General features: G+C 36.9%; 1 protein-coding gene across 3 annotated transcripts in view; it reads left to right on the top strand.

Annotated features, from left to right (window-relative positions):
- LOC141394150 (aquaporin-like) overlaps positions 1-12,261 on the top strand; it is a 32,475-nt gene extending 20,214 nt beyond the window's left edge. The window contains exons 1-5 of one of the 3 annotated variants that reach the window (XM_073968089.1): positions 10,320-10,488; positions 10,578-10,771; positions 10,839-10,982; positions 11,047-11,259; positions 11,944-12,261. In XM_073968089.1, the coding sequence (XP_073824190.1) occupies positions 10,449-10,488; positions 10,578-10,771; positions 10,839-10,982; positions 11,047-11,259; positions 11,944-12,132 (780 nt within the window). In that variant the 5' untranslated portion in view covers positions 10,320-10,448 and the 3' untranslated portion in view covers positions 12,133-12,261. The other 2 variants (XM_073968090.1, XM_073968091.1) reach the window with 2 other exon arrangements.
- The last annotated feature ends 2,703 nt before the right edge of the window (positions 12,262-14,964 follow it).

Raw genomic sequence — 14,964 nt, 5'->3', positions numbered from 1 at the left:
TCATAAAGCGCCCATATAACGGTACCTCCCGATTTTCGGTATTTTGAAGGTTTTAGCTTCATTATCCTACCAAAATGGCTGAAATTTGGTACGTAGTCTTCTTTAGGGATATAAAACTTTCCCCCAGAATTTTGTCGGTATCGGTCCACACCTTCATATAGCCCCCATAGAACCGTACCCCCCGATTTTCGGTATCTTAAAGGTTTTTGCTTCATTATCACACCGAAATGGCTGATATCGTCTTCCAAGAGTTATAAAATATTCTAGAAGAGTATTATCAGTATCGGTCCAGTATCGGTATTTTTTTAGTTTTAGCCACATTCTCTTACCGAAATATAGGAAATTTGGTATTTAGTCTTCTTTGAGCCTAAAAACTATCCGCAAGAAATTTGTCGGTATAGATCGACGTTTTGAAATAGCCGCCATAGAATGGTGCATCAAATTGTTTTACCGAAATTGCTGAAATTTAGTATTAAGTCTTCTTCATACACGAAAGGAAACTTATTATTCCATTTTACTTCAATACAACTTGTGGTGGAGGGTATAACAAGTTCGGCCCGGCCGAACTTAACGCCGTTCTTACTTGTTTAGACTAAAGAAGATTGATACGTTTTATTATCTTAATGATCAGATTGTTGAAAATGTTGTATTCATTGACGATTTGGGAATATTCTTAAGGTAAGGTCACACTAGGCAAATATTTGCTCCAGCGACCGGCATTGCGCGCTTAATGAGACCAATTGAGTGTTAATAATACATTGAATTTATGCTCACTTTCTCTCAGTAAGCGCACATTGCCGGTCGCTGGAGCAAATATTTGCCTAATGTAACTCTACCTTTAGACAACCGTTTAAATTTCAAGGAACATATTTCTGCGATTACAAATAAGGCCTACAAAAATCTGGGATTTATCAAAAGATGGAGTAGAGAATTTTCAGACCCGTTGGTAACAAAACAACTGTATATATCATTTGTTCGTTCTACATTAGAGTATGGGTCAATTATCTGGGATCCAACTTATTTAATCCATATAAAAGCAATAGAATCTGTTCAAAAGCAATTTCTTTTGTTTTGTCTTAGGGGTCGCGGTTGGACAATACATACACTACCATCGTACAAATACAGGTTAAACCAAATAAAACTCCCCACTTTGAAAAGTCGAAGAACTATGTTGAATGTGACCTTCATACTAAACATTATGCAAGGAAAACTATTTTCTGATTATATCCTAAAAAAACTTTGCTTTAACGGACCAATCAGACAAACACGTAACTATCAGTTATTATATGTAGATTACTATCGGTCAAACTATGAAAATAATGATCCCTTACGCCGTCTGCTTTTGGAATTTAATAAATTTTGTAGTATAATAGATGTTTGTGAATCACGAGAATCAGTAAAAAGAAAAATTATAATATCCCTTAATGAATAGCTTCTGTTTTTCTCTATTTTTACTTTTTGTAAATTTGATATTTTGTATATATGCATGTACTTAGTATGTATTATAGTCTGTAAGGATTGTATTAATCTATAGACTTAAGTAAATAAAAAAAAAAAAATTATATTGAAATTGGTTCAGATTTGGATATGGCTCCCATATATATTTTCACCCGATTTGATGTATTTTGTGCAACAAACAAGCAAATTCTGTCCAATTTCGATGAAATTTAAAATGTGTTTGCAATTAGGTCTAGAAAAAAGTATTCCAAATTATATCAAAATCGGTTCAGATTTGGATATAGCTCCCATATATTTTCACCCGATTTTAGGTATTTCGTGATGAAATTTAAAGTGTCTGACGGAATTTGGTCTTGAAAACATTATTGAGGCGTGATATTGAAATCGGTTCAGATTTGGATATATCGTTCATAAATTTTCTCTGTCGAAGTTAATTGCTTTCTCATTTTAGTTGGTTGATACCGAACTTCCTTGAGAACATAGTTAAAAAATTGTCTTTTGACAAATTGGCCGAAACAGAGGCGGCATGAATCAAGAGCTTGGTATTGTTGCCGCGTTCATATCAGACTTCCGAAACAAGTTTTCTTCCTTCACTATAATCCACATTAGGGCGCCCTCTCTTCTTTTTATTCTTACCTTGTTCTAGCGTAAATACTGTGTCGCTAGCTAACCATACGCTTTCAAATTGTAATACACGAATTTTTAACCTTCAATTTTTTATCCATCTTTGGGTAAGGCGTACACAAATGTTATAAACCTGTTTTTTAACTCCCGTCACGAAGTTGTCCTGACACCTCGATTAAATTTCGCAGAAATCCAGTCTATGACGTGTTTAGGTTTTCGCTGATTTTCCAACCAAAAATTAAAAATATCCAAATTTTTAAGTTTTACGAAATCTAGAAATTGATCATTTTTTTATTCGCAAGTATACGCAAAATTTCTTTTCAAAATCTGTTAGCCGGCATTGTCACCTTTCACCAGATACATATACTTACGAGAATACACCCCGATACCGAAAATTCTACTCCAAAGAACACAAGGACGATACCACAGACTACATCAAAAAACACCACTTACTGACACAACAAATTGTTGACTACATCTAATATTACATTTACATTTTTATACCCTCCACCATAGTATGGAGGGTATATTAAGTTTGTTTTTCCGTTTCTAACGCATTGAAATACTCATTTGCGACCCTATAAAGTATATATATTCTTGATCAGGGTAAAATTCTGAGTCGATCTGAGCACGTCCGTCCGTCCGTCCGTCTGTGGTAATCACTCTAGCATCCACAAAAATGGAGATAGGATGCTGAAATTTTGGGAAAATGCGTCTTTTGTTTGCAGGCAGGTCAAGTTCGATGATGGGCTATATCGGTTCACGTTTTGGTATAGCCCCCATATAACGGTACACCCCGATTTACGGTATTTTGACGTTTTTAGCTTCATTTTCAGACCGATGTAGCTATAATTTGACATTTAGGGTTCTTAAGAGTCAGTAAAGATATATAACAAAAGTTGTGGACATAGGTCCACGTTTTGGTATAGCCCCCATATAACGGTACCCCCCAATTTTCGGTATTTTGACGTTTTTAGCTACATTTTCAGACCGATTTAGCTATAATTTGACATTTAGGGTTCCTAGGTGTCAATAAACTTATATAACAAAACGTGTGGACATAGGTCCACGTTTTGGTATAGCCCCCATATAACGATACCCCCCGATTTACGGTATTTTGACGTTTTTAGCTACATTTTCAGACCGATGTAGCTATAATTTGACATTTAGGGTTCTTAAGTGTCAATAAAGTTATATAACAAAAGTTGTGGACATACGTCCACGTTTTGGTTTAGCCCCATTATAACGGTACCCCCCGATTTACGGTATTTTGGCGTTTTTAGCTACATTTTCAGACCGATTTAGCTATAATTTGACATTTAGGGTTCCTAGGTGTCAATAAACTTATATAACAAAACTTGTGGACATAGGTCCACGTTTTGGTATAGCCCCAATATAACGGTACCTCCCGATTTACGGTATTTTGACGTTTTTAGCTACATTTTCAGACCGATTTAGCTATAATTTGACATTTAGGGTTCTTAAGTGTCAATAAACTTCTATAACAAACGTTGTGCACATAGGTCCACGTTTTGGTATAGCCCACATTTAACGGTACCCCCGATTTACGGTATTTTGACGTTTTTAGCTATATTTTCAGACCGATGTAGTTATACTTTGACATTTAGAGTTCTTAAGTGTCAATAAACTTATATAACAAAACTTGTGGACATAAGTCCACGTGTTGGTATAGCCCCCATATAACGGTACCTCCCAATTTTCAGTAATTTGGCAATTTTAGCTAAAATTTTTAACCGAACTAACTGTAGTTTGACATTTGAAGGTTGTAGTGGTCACCACACATCTGCATCAACAATTTTCAACATAGACTCAATATAACGATACTTCCCGATTTTCGGTACTTTGAGGATTTTACTTAAAATGTTTAATCGAACGCAGGTCCATGTTTTGGTATAGCCCCAAAACAAACCTCCCGATTTTGCGTACCTTAGCTTTATTTTTTGGACGAACTTTCTATAATTTGAAATTTAAAAACCAACAAAAATTGTTCATTTAAGTTCATATTTTCGTATAGCCCACATACCTCCGAACTAGCTGTTAATGACATTTGAAGTTTCCACGTTATGTACCGATTTTCGGTATTTTGAGGATTCTAGCTACAATTTTTAACCGAATTAGGAGTTATTTGACATTAAAAGCTCCCATCAAAAACTGTCAACATAGGTCCATGTTTTATTATAACCCCTATATAACGGTACCTCACAATTTCTAGCCTACCAAAAATTGTCAACATACATAGTTAGATAAAGGCACCATAAACAAGTAAGAACGGCGTTAAGTTCGGCCGGGCCGAACTTGTTATACCCTCCACCACAAGTTGTATTGAAGTAAAATGGAATAATAAGTTTCCTTTCGTGTATGAAGAAGACTTAATACTAAATTTCAGCAATTTCGGTAAAACAATTTGATGCACCATTCTATGGCGGCTATTTCAAAACGTCGATCTATACCGACAAATTTCTTGCGGATAGTTTTTAGGCTCAAAGAAGACTAAATACCAAATTTCCTATATTTCGGTAAGAGAATGTGGCTAAAACTAAAAAAATACCGAAAATCAAGAAGTAAGCTTCTATGGGGATGTAGGAAGACGTGGACCGATACTGATAATACTCTTCTAGAATATTTTATAACTCTTGGAAGACGATTTCAGCCATTTCGGTGTGATAATGAAGCAAAAACCTTTAAGATACCGAAAATCGGGAGGTACGGTTCTATGGGGGCTATATGAAGGTGTGGACCGATACCGACAAAATTCTGGGGGAAAGTTTTATATCCCTAAAGAAGACTACGTACCAAATTTCAGCCATTTTGGTAGGATAATGAAGCTAAAACCTTCAAAATACCGAAAATCGGGAGGTACCGTTATATGGGCGCTTTATGAAGGTGTGGACCGATACCGACAAAATTCTGGTGGAAAGTTTTGTACCCCTAAAGAAGACTACGTACCAAATTTCAGCCATTTTGGTAGGATAATGAAGCTAAAACCTTAAAAATACCGAAAATCGGGAGGTACCGTTCTATGGGGGCTATATAAAGATGTGGACCGATACCGACAAAATTCTGGGGAAAAGTTTTATACCCCTAAAGAAGACTACGTACCAAATTTCAGCCATTTTGGTAGGATAATGAAGCTAAAATCTTAAAAATACCGAAAATCGGGAGGTACCGTTCTATGGGGGCTATATGAAGGTGTGGACCGATACCGACAAAATTCTGGGGGGAAGTTTTGTACCCCTAAAGAAGACTACGTACCAACTTTCAGCAATTTTGGTAGGATAATGAAGCTAAAACCTTAAAAATACCGAAAATCGGGAGGTGCCGTTCTATGGGGGCTATATGAAGGTGTGGACCGATACCGACAAAATTCTGGGGGAACGTTTTATACCCCTAAAGAAGACTACGTACCAAATTTCAGCCATTTTGGTAGGATAATGAAGCTAAAACCCTTAAAATACCGAAAATCGGGAGGTACCGTTCTATGGGCGCTATATGAAGGTTTGGACCGATACCGACAAAATTCTGGGAGAAAGTTTTATACCTCTAAAGAAGACTACGTACCAAATTTCAGCCATTTTGGTAGGATAGTGAAGCTAAAACCTTAAAAATACCGAAAATCGGGAGGTACCGTTCTATGGGGGCTATATCAAAACGTGGACCGATATATCCCATTTTCAATACCAACCATCCTGCAAGTAATAAAAACTTCTGTACCAACTTTTGACTCTCTATCTTTAAAATTGCGAGCTGTATCTTGATTTCAACAGACAGACAGACGGACGGACGGACGGACGGACAGACGGACATGGTCAAATCGACATAGAATTTTATGCTGATCAATAATATATATACTTTATAGGGTCTCCGACGAATATTTCGATGTGTTACAAACGGAATGACAAATTTAATTATACCCTCCATATGGTGGAGGGTATCAAAAGGGCCGCCCGAATGAAGCATTTTATGTACATTATCTGACATTTTAACGTACCCATTTAAAGTTGGGTACGGGTTCATCATCGCTCATTCTTATGATATGGCCTAGCCAACGCAATCGCTGCATCTCGATACGTTTAACAATATTGATGTCGTTGTATAGCAGATACAGCTCGTGGTTCATGCGACGTCGATATTCACCGTCAACGCAGATTGGTCCGTAGATCTTTCGAAGAATTTTTCTCTCAGACACACCAAGCACTGCCATGTCTGCTTGCGCAAGTACCCAGGCTTCGGAGCCATACATCAGCACGGGTAGTATCAGTGTTTTGTACAGCGTTATTTTTGTTTGACGAGATGTGGCTTTGTTTTTAAACTGCTCACTTAAACCAAAGTAGCATCTGTTGACCAATACAATTCTTCTTTTTATTTCACAACTGATGTCGTTTGTTGTGTTTACGCAGGTGCCGAGGTAGACGAAGTCTTTTACTACCTCAATATTATAGGAACCAACTTCCACAGTCGGTCCGAGCTCAATGGACGCATTGCGCGTCGACACCATCAACTTGGTCTTCTCACCGTTTACCGCCAGACCCACTTTAGCAGATTCTCCTTCGACCTTTATAAAGGTATCAGTTACTTCTTTTACTGATCGGCCCATGATGTCTATATCATCAGCATAACTAGGCGTTTACACACAGACAGTATTGGCAAGACAATAGCAAAGTTACAAACCATTTTCACCAATACATTCATATTTTTCTCTATACATATTTAAAAATTTATAAATGTATTTGTGAAAAAGGTTTGTATTTTTGCTATTGTCTTGCCAATACTGGCATTTGTAAACGCAGGGTAAGCAAGTAACATGTGACTATTGGTGTAGATTGTGCCACTTCTTTTGACGTTTGCTTCTCGTATAACCTTTTCTAGCAGGATGTTGAAGAGGTCACACGAAAGGCTGTCTCCTTGTATGAAACCTCTTTTGGTACCAAACTCTTCGGAGAGGTTCTATCCTATTTTAACTGAGGACCTCGTGTCAGTTAAAGTCATTTTACAAAGCCGGATGAGCTTTGCGGGGATACCAAATTCAGACATGGCTTGGAATACCTTTGAACGCAGCGGGCTGTCGAAGGCTGCTTTATAATCGACAAAAAGGTGGTAGGTGTCGATCTGCATCTCTTGGGTCTTCTCCAGGATTTTCCGCAGGACAAATATCTGGTCAATGGTGACTTGCCAGGTCTAAAGCCGCATTGGTATGGTCCAATTATCTCGTTGACCATAGGCTTTAGTCGTTCGCACAATATCCCTGACACGATCTTGTAGGCAATAGGGAGTAGACTTATGCCACTATAGTTAGAGCATACAGTCTTATCTCCCTTCTTGTGGACGGGGCACAGGATACTCAGGTTCCAATCGTCGGGTATTCGTTCTTCCTGCCAGATGGTGCTAACTAGCTGATGAATACACCTTATCAGCGTGTCGCCTCCGGTTTTGAACAGCTCGGCTGGTAAGCCATCGGCCACTGCTGCCTTATTATTCTTCAGCCGATTTATTGCTGTCTTTACCTCATCTTGGCTGGGCGGTATACATTCAATACCATCTTCTGGGATTGGGACTGTGGTATCTTCGTCGTCTTCGCTGCTATTGGATACCAACAGATTTGAAAAATGTTCTTTCCATATCCTGAGTACACTATCTGTATCAGTTACCAAATTACCTTGCTGGTCTCTACAGGAGGATGTGCCTGTACCAAAGCCATCAGTTTGATGCTTGACTCTTTGGTAGAATTTTCGGACTTCATTCTGGCTCCTGTACATCTCGATTTTTTCACACTCCCGCTTTTCCATCTCTCTCTTTTTCCTGCGGAAAAGACGTTTCTCCTCTCTCCTTTTCTCCCTGTATCTCTCTCGTGCGCTACGCGTTGCTACGGATTGTAAAGTAGCCCTATATGTCGCATTTTTCTCTTCGGTGGCAGCACGACACTCCTGATCATACCATGGATTTCTTGGTGGAGGTCTCTGGTATCCAAGTATGGATTTTGCGGCTGTTTGCATGGAGTGGACAATGCTTTGCCATTGCGCTGATATGTTATCGGGATGAGGAGTGCTTTGATTAAGCAATTGGGCTAGTTGAGTGGAATATGCTGTGGCTATCTGTTGTGATTGCAGCTTATCGATGTCTAACTTTCGTGTTGTGTCTGTTCGTACTTTGTTTGCTACGTTTAAGCGGGTGCGTACCTTTGCTGCAACAAGGTAGTGGTCCGAATCAATGTTTGCGCCTCGGAACGATCGTACATCCAACACGCTGTACGAATGTCTTCCATCTATCACAACATGATCAATTTGGTTTCTTGTTTTCTGATCTGGAGACAGCCAGGTGCCCTTATGAATATCGAGATGATTAAATCTGGTACTGCTAACTACCATGTTTTTTGCAGCTGCAAAGTCTATCAGCATCATACCATTGTCAGATGTTTCACTGTGGAGACTGAATTTCCCGACTGTTGGGACAAAGATATTCTCCTTTCCAATTTTGGAATTAAAATCGCCCAGAATGATTTTAATGTCATGGGCAGGGCAACGGTCATATGTTTCTTCTAAGCGCTCGTAAAATATATCTTTGGTCTGTTCGTCCTTTTCTTCAGTGGGGGCATGAACGCAAATAAAGCTGATGTTGAAGAATTTAGCTTTCATTCACTGGGGTGAAGCTGGATACCAGATGTTTTAGTCTCCGACTAACTACGAATCCACAACCAAACTCATGCTTTATGTCATGTCAGCTATAATACAGTGCGTCACCTTTAGGTGTTGTTGTGACGCCTTTCCCAATCCATCGTATTTCCTGTATGGCAGTAATATCGGTCTTGTACTTTTCAAGTACGTCTGCCAATGCGAAGACTGCACCTTCTCTATAAAGTGTGCGAACATTCCAGTTGCAGATTCGCAGATCATGGTCCTTAAAACGTTTGCGGGGTTCGTCAACTTTAGAGGGGTTTGTTTTTCTTTTCTTTCGTTTTTTCATAGTAGGCTGTTTTTTCTAGGGGAGGGTTACTAACCCGACGCCCAAACCCAAGTTTTTAACGTTCTTATGGGTGAACGCGCGGCACATGTTAGCTCACTGCCTTTAACGGGTGTTAAAGGCAGTTCCCCAGGTGACACCACGGGGAGGTCAGTGTCCACTTGGGATGAAAGAAGGGACCAAGATAAATCCTGGGCCATGTTAAAACCGGTCAGGACCGTTGCTTGGTATCTTCCATCCCCTACGTCACCCGCTTTTGGTAGGATAATATAGCTAAAACTTTCAAAATCCGAAGTTCGGGAGATACCTATGCGGGCTATACCAATATGTGGACATATCGCTCATTTAATCAAAGAGTGGCATAACTCAAAAAATGCGTTTTCTGAGTTATCAATTTCTATATTTTCTACGACTTCTACTTTATCTTGTGTCAAATTTTTATGCTGATATCTCTAAAACTCGACGAGTTACAGCTCATTTACTACGAGTTTCGCATAATTCAATACAAAAGTTTTTTGAGTTTATGAAGCACTAAAACACTTCAATTCATGCTTGATAAAGCATAGAAATTTAGCACTGATATCTGGCTACCTGTTTACAAAATATGGTCGAAGTAGTTATTTTAGTTTTTGTGTAATAATCTTTTTGAGTTGGGAAGTCAAATTTCAATCGCCAACTTAAAACGCGTTTTTCTCGAAACTCGATTTTTTGAGATGTGTCACTCTTTGAGTAAATGAGCGATATATAAAAATTTTTTGCTAGAAATGTTTCTTAGCCTCAGTAAACACAAAATTCTTAATTCCAACTAATTCGGTGGTCAAATGGTACAAATATCTTAAAAATTCCTTAAAACGACGTCGCTTTGTATGGGTGCTATACCAAAACGTGGACCTACATAGCCCGTTTTTAATACCACAAAGTCTTACGTACATACAATAGATTTTACCAAAATTTCATCCACCTTCTTCAAACCGATCGGATGCTAGAGTGATTTCCATAGAGGGACAGACGGACGGACATGACTATATCGATATAGAATTGCACGCTGATCAAGAATATATATAGTTTGTAGGGTCTAAAATTATTATTTCGAGTAGTTACAAACGGAATGACAAACCTGATAGAAAAATATAAAAATGTAGCACTCTGTTACGTGACGTGATATTTTTTTGTTTATTATGGCAAAACCCAAATTAGTGTATGTGAAATACTTGTATTTTGTTTTGAATAACGCACACGCAACACACACTAATTTAGGCGTTACCTTTAGGAATGACCTTAAATACGACAACTCCATGCCTTCAGTTAAATTTCAAAAATTCTAAATAAAATTCATAAACACAATAAATAGAAAATATCAAAAAAAAAAAAAATAAATAAATTCGTTTTGAATGATGGAACCTCCAGCTTCAAATAAAAATCAAGATAGCAGTATGAAGAAATAAGCGATTTTATATAACATAAATTTTTCTTCTTTTCTACAAAATGATATAATCCCAAAAATTTTGCGTTTATTACAGAAATGGCAAAATTTGTCGGAATTTCTGATATTACGGACAACAAGAAAATATGGCGTATACTATTTGGCGAAATGATTGGAACATTCCTGTTGATAGTTATTGGCGTTGGAAGTTGTGTAGGATTCGATGACTGGTCGCCGTCAGTACTTCAAATTGCTCTTACCTTTGGATTGACTGTTGCAACACTAGCTCAGGTTTGGCTGTTCTTATAAAATTGTATTTTTATTGTCTTGAAAAATGTATTGTTTCTTTAAATTTCAGACATTTGGGCACATTAGTGGATGTCATATAAATCCTGCTGTTACAATTGGATTCATGGTTGTTGGTGAAATGAGTTTATTAAAGGGATCTTTTTACATTGTTGTACAATGTATTGGAGCTATTGCTGGTTCCGCAGTTTTAAGTGTATGTTAAGCTTAACTTTCTATTATAATCATTAATTTATTTCATAATTTTAAACTAATTACAGATTGCAATTCCTCAGTCGATAGCTGGTGTTGGCTTGGGCGTTTCTGCTGGTTCACCCGCACTCAATGTCATGCAATGTGTACTTATAGAGGCAATAATAACATCGATATTAGTTTTGGTCGTCAAGGCAGTGTCAGATCCAAAACGAAAAGATATTAAAGGTTCAGCTCCATTGGCTGTGGGCCTGTCTATTGCTGCAGGACATTTATGTGCGGTAAGTTGATAAAAAAAATCAATTAGTATTTGGGCTTCAGAGTAGGTCGGGCCCAACTAACAAAACATATTCTCTAAAGCCACACGTTGAAACTTTCATAGAAAACCTTCACAGGTTTTGGGTGAGAGCGGAAGAGTTGAAGTTCCTTCATCTTTAAGTTTCGTATGAAAGTTTTAACGTGTGGCTTTGGAGATTCTCTATATGACGGTATCCCCAGCATATTTTTATCATTGTGAAATTCTACATCGATATAGACATGTCTCTTCTCCTGTCCTTTTGGGGAATCAGAGTGATTTTGTGAAAATTCACCTTGGCCCCATACAAATTTTAAAGAACTCGCTCTACAAATCACATTTATAGTCCAATCGATGAAAACAGTTTACCAGTTCTTTGTAGTGGCTAAACAAGTAATCCTGCAAAAATTTTTGGAAATCGGGTCATATTTTAGTATTAGCTATATAAAGTGCCCGTGGAAACATTGAGGCCCCAGTGGCACGTGTTAACCTATTCCGATTGAGCTCAAACTTTGGCAATCTTACTTTTTAACAAAACTAAACATTTTAGGAGGGTGCCGCATAAAAAACTCCTACATCGATTTTTTAAAACCACTCTATTGCATATACACAGATTACAACTCTATAAATCATAAAATATTGCTAACTACTTTTTATAATATTGTTTTAGATAAAATTAACTGGAGCCAGCATGAATCCAGCGCGTTCATTTGGCCCTGCTGTTGTTCATGGCTTGTGGACTGATCACTGGGTGTACTGGGTAGGACCGATAATTGGAAGCTTGGTTGCAGCATTTATATACAGAATATTTTTCCAAGTACGCAAGGGAGATGATGATGATAATTCATATGATTTTTAAGTATTACATACATATTTTTATTTATAATAAATGCATTTCATTATTATACACTTTTACAAACCAACTCATCGTATCTGTTATATTACTACCAAATTCTTTAAATAAATTGTTTTTTATTTTTAAAAATAATCGAATGTATCTTACGCATCACTGCGCTTATGCAATTTATTATTGGTATGTACAAAGTACGTATCACTGATATGCACCACTAACATATTTTTAATCTGATATAATTTTAAAGACAAATCACCCTCTCGCGCCCACGCGCGACAAAAACGCAAATAAAAATATCGTAGTCGGTTTCTAATATCTTGGAAGAGTTTAGTAATTTCGATGCAGAATTTACCCCTACTAATTCTCTTAAAGCAAAAGATCTCCTCTTTAAACGATGCCACTTTTCATATCGATATTAGTGACACCATCACCGAGTGATTTTTTCTGGAATTTTTTGTCGGAAATAAGGTAAGTTACACATGAATGTAATAGTCTGTTTATATTATAGCTTTTTGCGGGGTTAACCTTCTTTACGAGGACTTACTTGACATATACTCAATGGAATTGACGTTTGAAACCCAGTGGGTTTGTTAAATCCGCTTATATATAAAATAACTATAATGTTAATAATCCAACCTTTCAAAAGCAAGTCATTTAACAATAATATACTTAAGAATTATGTCCTCTAGAAAATGGTTGTCCTAAAACGATGTTGATTTTTATACCCTCAGCATTTATGCTAAAGAGGGTATATGAGGAAAAGTCAAAATTTTTTAGTTTCCATGAAGCCAAGGTTTGCACTATTATAATACGCGAACTATTGTAGTTTACCAGTAACTTAGATGTTTTTGTACAAAGCTCAAAAATTTAGCAAAAAAATTTAATTTACGTGGTAGTTACGACCGCGTAAAGGAAAAACCATAGGTAAAAACACGTTGAATCTAAACAGGTTTTTTACATTGCTATTCGATTTCTGATTAAACCATTCAAATGACGGACATCTGTCCAAAGTAAAAGTTGGAGAATACAAAATGAAAATTACACTTCTAATGTATCACTTTCCAAAATTTCCACTGCATCAACCTTTTATGGATGCTGACATTTTGAAGCCGGATTTCAGGTGTTTTTTGTATTTTTTATGTAACTGGGACGCGCATTCGGATATTTCGAAAAACCAATTATAGGACTAAAGAACTCGCGATTTCGCATAATCTGATATGTATATTAAGTATGTAGCCCACACAGCAGCAGAGTAATCTACTGCCAAAGACCAAAATTTAGTGCGATATTTTTTCTAAAAAACCTATTTTTTGGGTACAGTATTTACAATATCGTTTTGAGTGTGCTGGTACCCCGCGATATTTTAGTTTTTCGACGATCCGGATCATATGAATCACAGATCGTAAAAATCGATCTACTAGAACTGCGGAAATGGCTACTGCAAAAATTGAAAAATTTGCGAAAAATGTTTTTCAAAATATCGCTGACTAATTCGCGTTTTATGTGGATCGTTTCCATTTCAATGAAGAAAGTGAATCATCACTCGCGTTTGTGCGAAAACAGCGGTTTGAAAAATTTAGTGGCATGGGAGCTGTATCCGATTTATCCAAAAAATACTGTGTGATGCTACATCCACGGTTCTTGATGGATTTTATTGAAATATGTTTAGATCGATGTATTTTTTCACGGTTGATAGTGAAGTCGGATGCGCATAAAAAGTGTATGCACTTTGTGCAAAATTTAAGCGCAATACAGTTTGTTGCACACTAAACTGCAGACGATGCTACATCTTAGCGGCCAAAGTAAATCCTGGCAAATGTGTACAAATTAAAAGAGAAGAATTCGCTGTATCGGTAAACCGCATGCGCATCAAGTGTTTTTGAGGATTTCGCGATTTACACGCATTTCAAAATGAACATTACCCGATACAATTTTATTTCAAGATTATACCCCATTTAAAGGAACCCAACATTTATTTGAAAGATATCCATATCTTCTGCTAGATGTTAGCGTGTTTTCGAGAAGTGATTAGAATAAAAAATGTGATTTATTGCGTGGAATTTAACTAAAATAGAAGAAAAACTCCGACCTATTTTTCTTACATTTTGTTCAACTAACTCACAAAATAAATTTTAATAAATATTTTCTCTTACAAACATTTTATAAATTTCTTCAATATATTTTTTGTTTTTTGCTATAATATGCAAACCGCTAAGCGGATTTGTATAGTTTTGGTTTCATTTGAATCTTCGCGATGTTTAGATTACGTACATATTTTTTATATATTTTTCAGATGCATAAACAGCTTGAATTTTATTAGAACAAGTTGTAAACTACCAATTGTTTTGAATGCTTTCCTAATTTCCGCGAAAATTTACAACTTTTTCACTAAAGTTATGGGACCTCAGTAACCATATAGTATGTAGGGAGCCCCTAATTAAGAGAGTTTCTCAATATAATGATTAGAGTCTTTTAAAGATTTTTTTCTTTTTATCAGAATTGAAACCGCCATAACTTTTGCGCGCAACAACCAAAATTAGTATCTCGAACAGATTGAAGAATGGGAGTTTTTTCCCGATGTATGTATCAAAAATCATTCATGTAGCTTAAAAAAAATTTTTAATTTTTTTTATGGAAAACTAAAAAAAATTTGTCTTTTCTTCATATACACTTTCATACGGGCAAAATGTGTCTCATCGAAATAATGGTTTTAGACCCCAAGTTTGTTTGGACCAAATATGTTTCAGACAATTTGGGGTTGATTTAGCCATGTCCGTCCGTCTGTCTGCCTGGAGCGCACGATAACTCTCGAACGGAGCAACCGATTCAGTCCAAAAT

This window comes from Musca autumnalis, unplaced genomic scaffold, assembly GCF_047663935.1.
Source record: "Musca autumnalis isolate F117 unplaced genomic scaffold, ASM4766393v1 scaffold_2, whole genome shotgun sequence".
In the NCBI taxonomy this organism is placed as follows: Eukaryota; Metazoa; Arthropoda; class Insecta; order Diptera; family Muscidae; genus Musca; species Musca autumnalis.
Note: the sequence above shows the minus strand (reverse complement) of the source record. Positions and strands in the feature narration are given on the sequence as shown.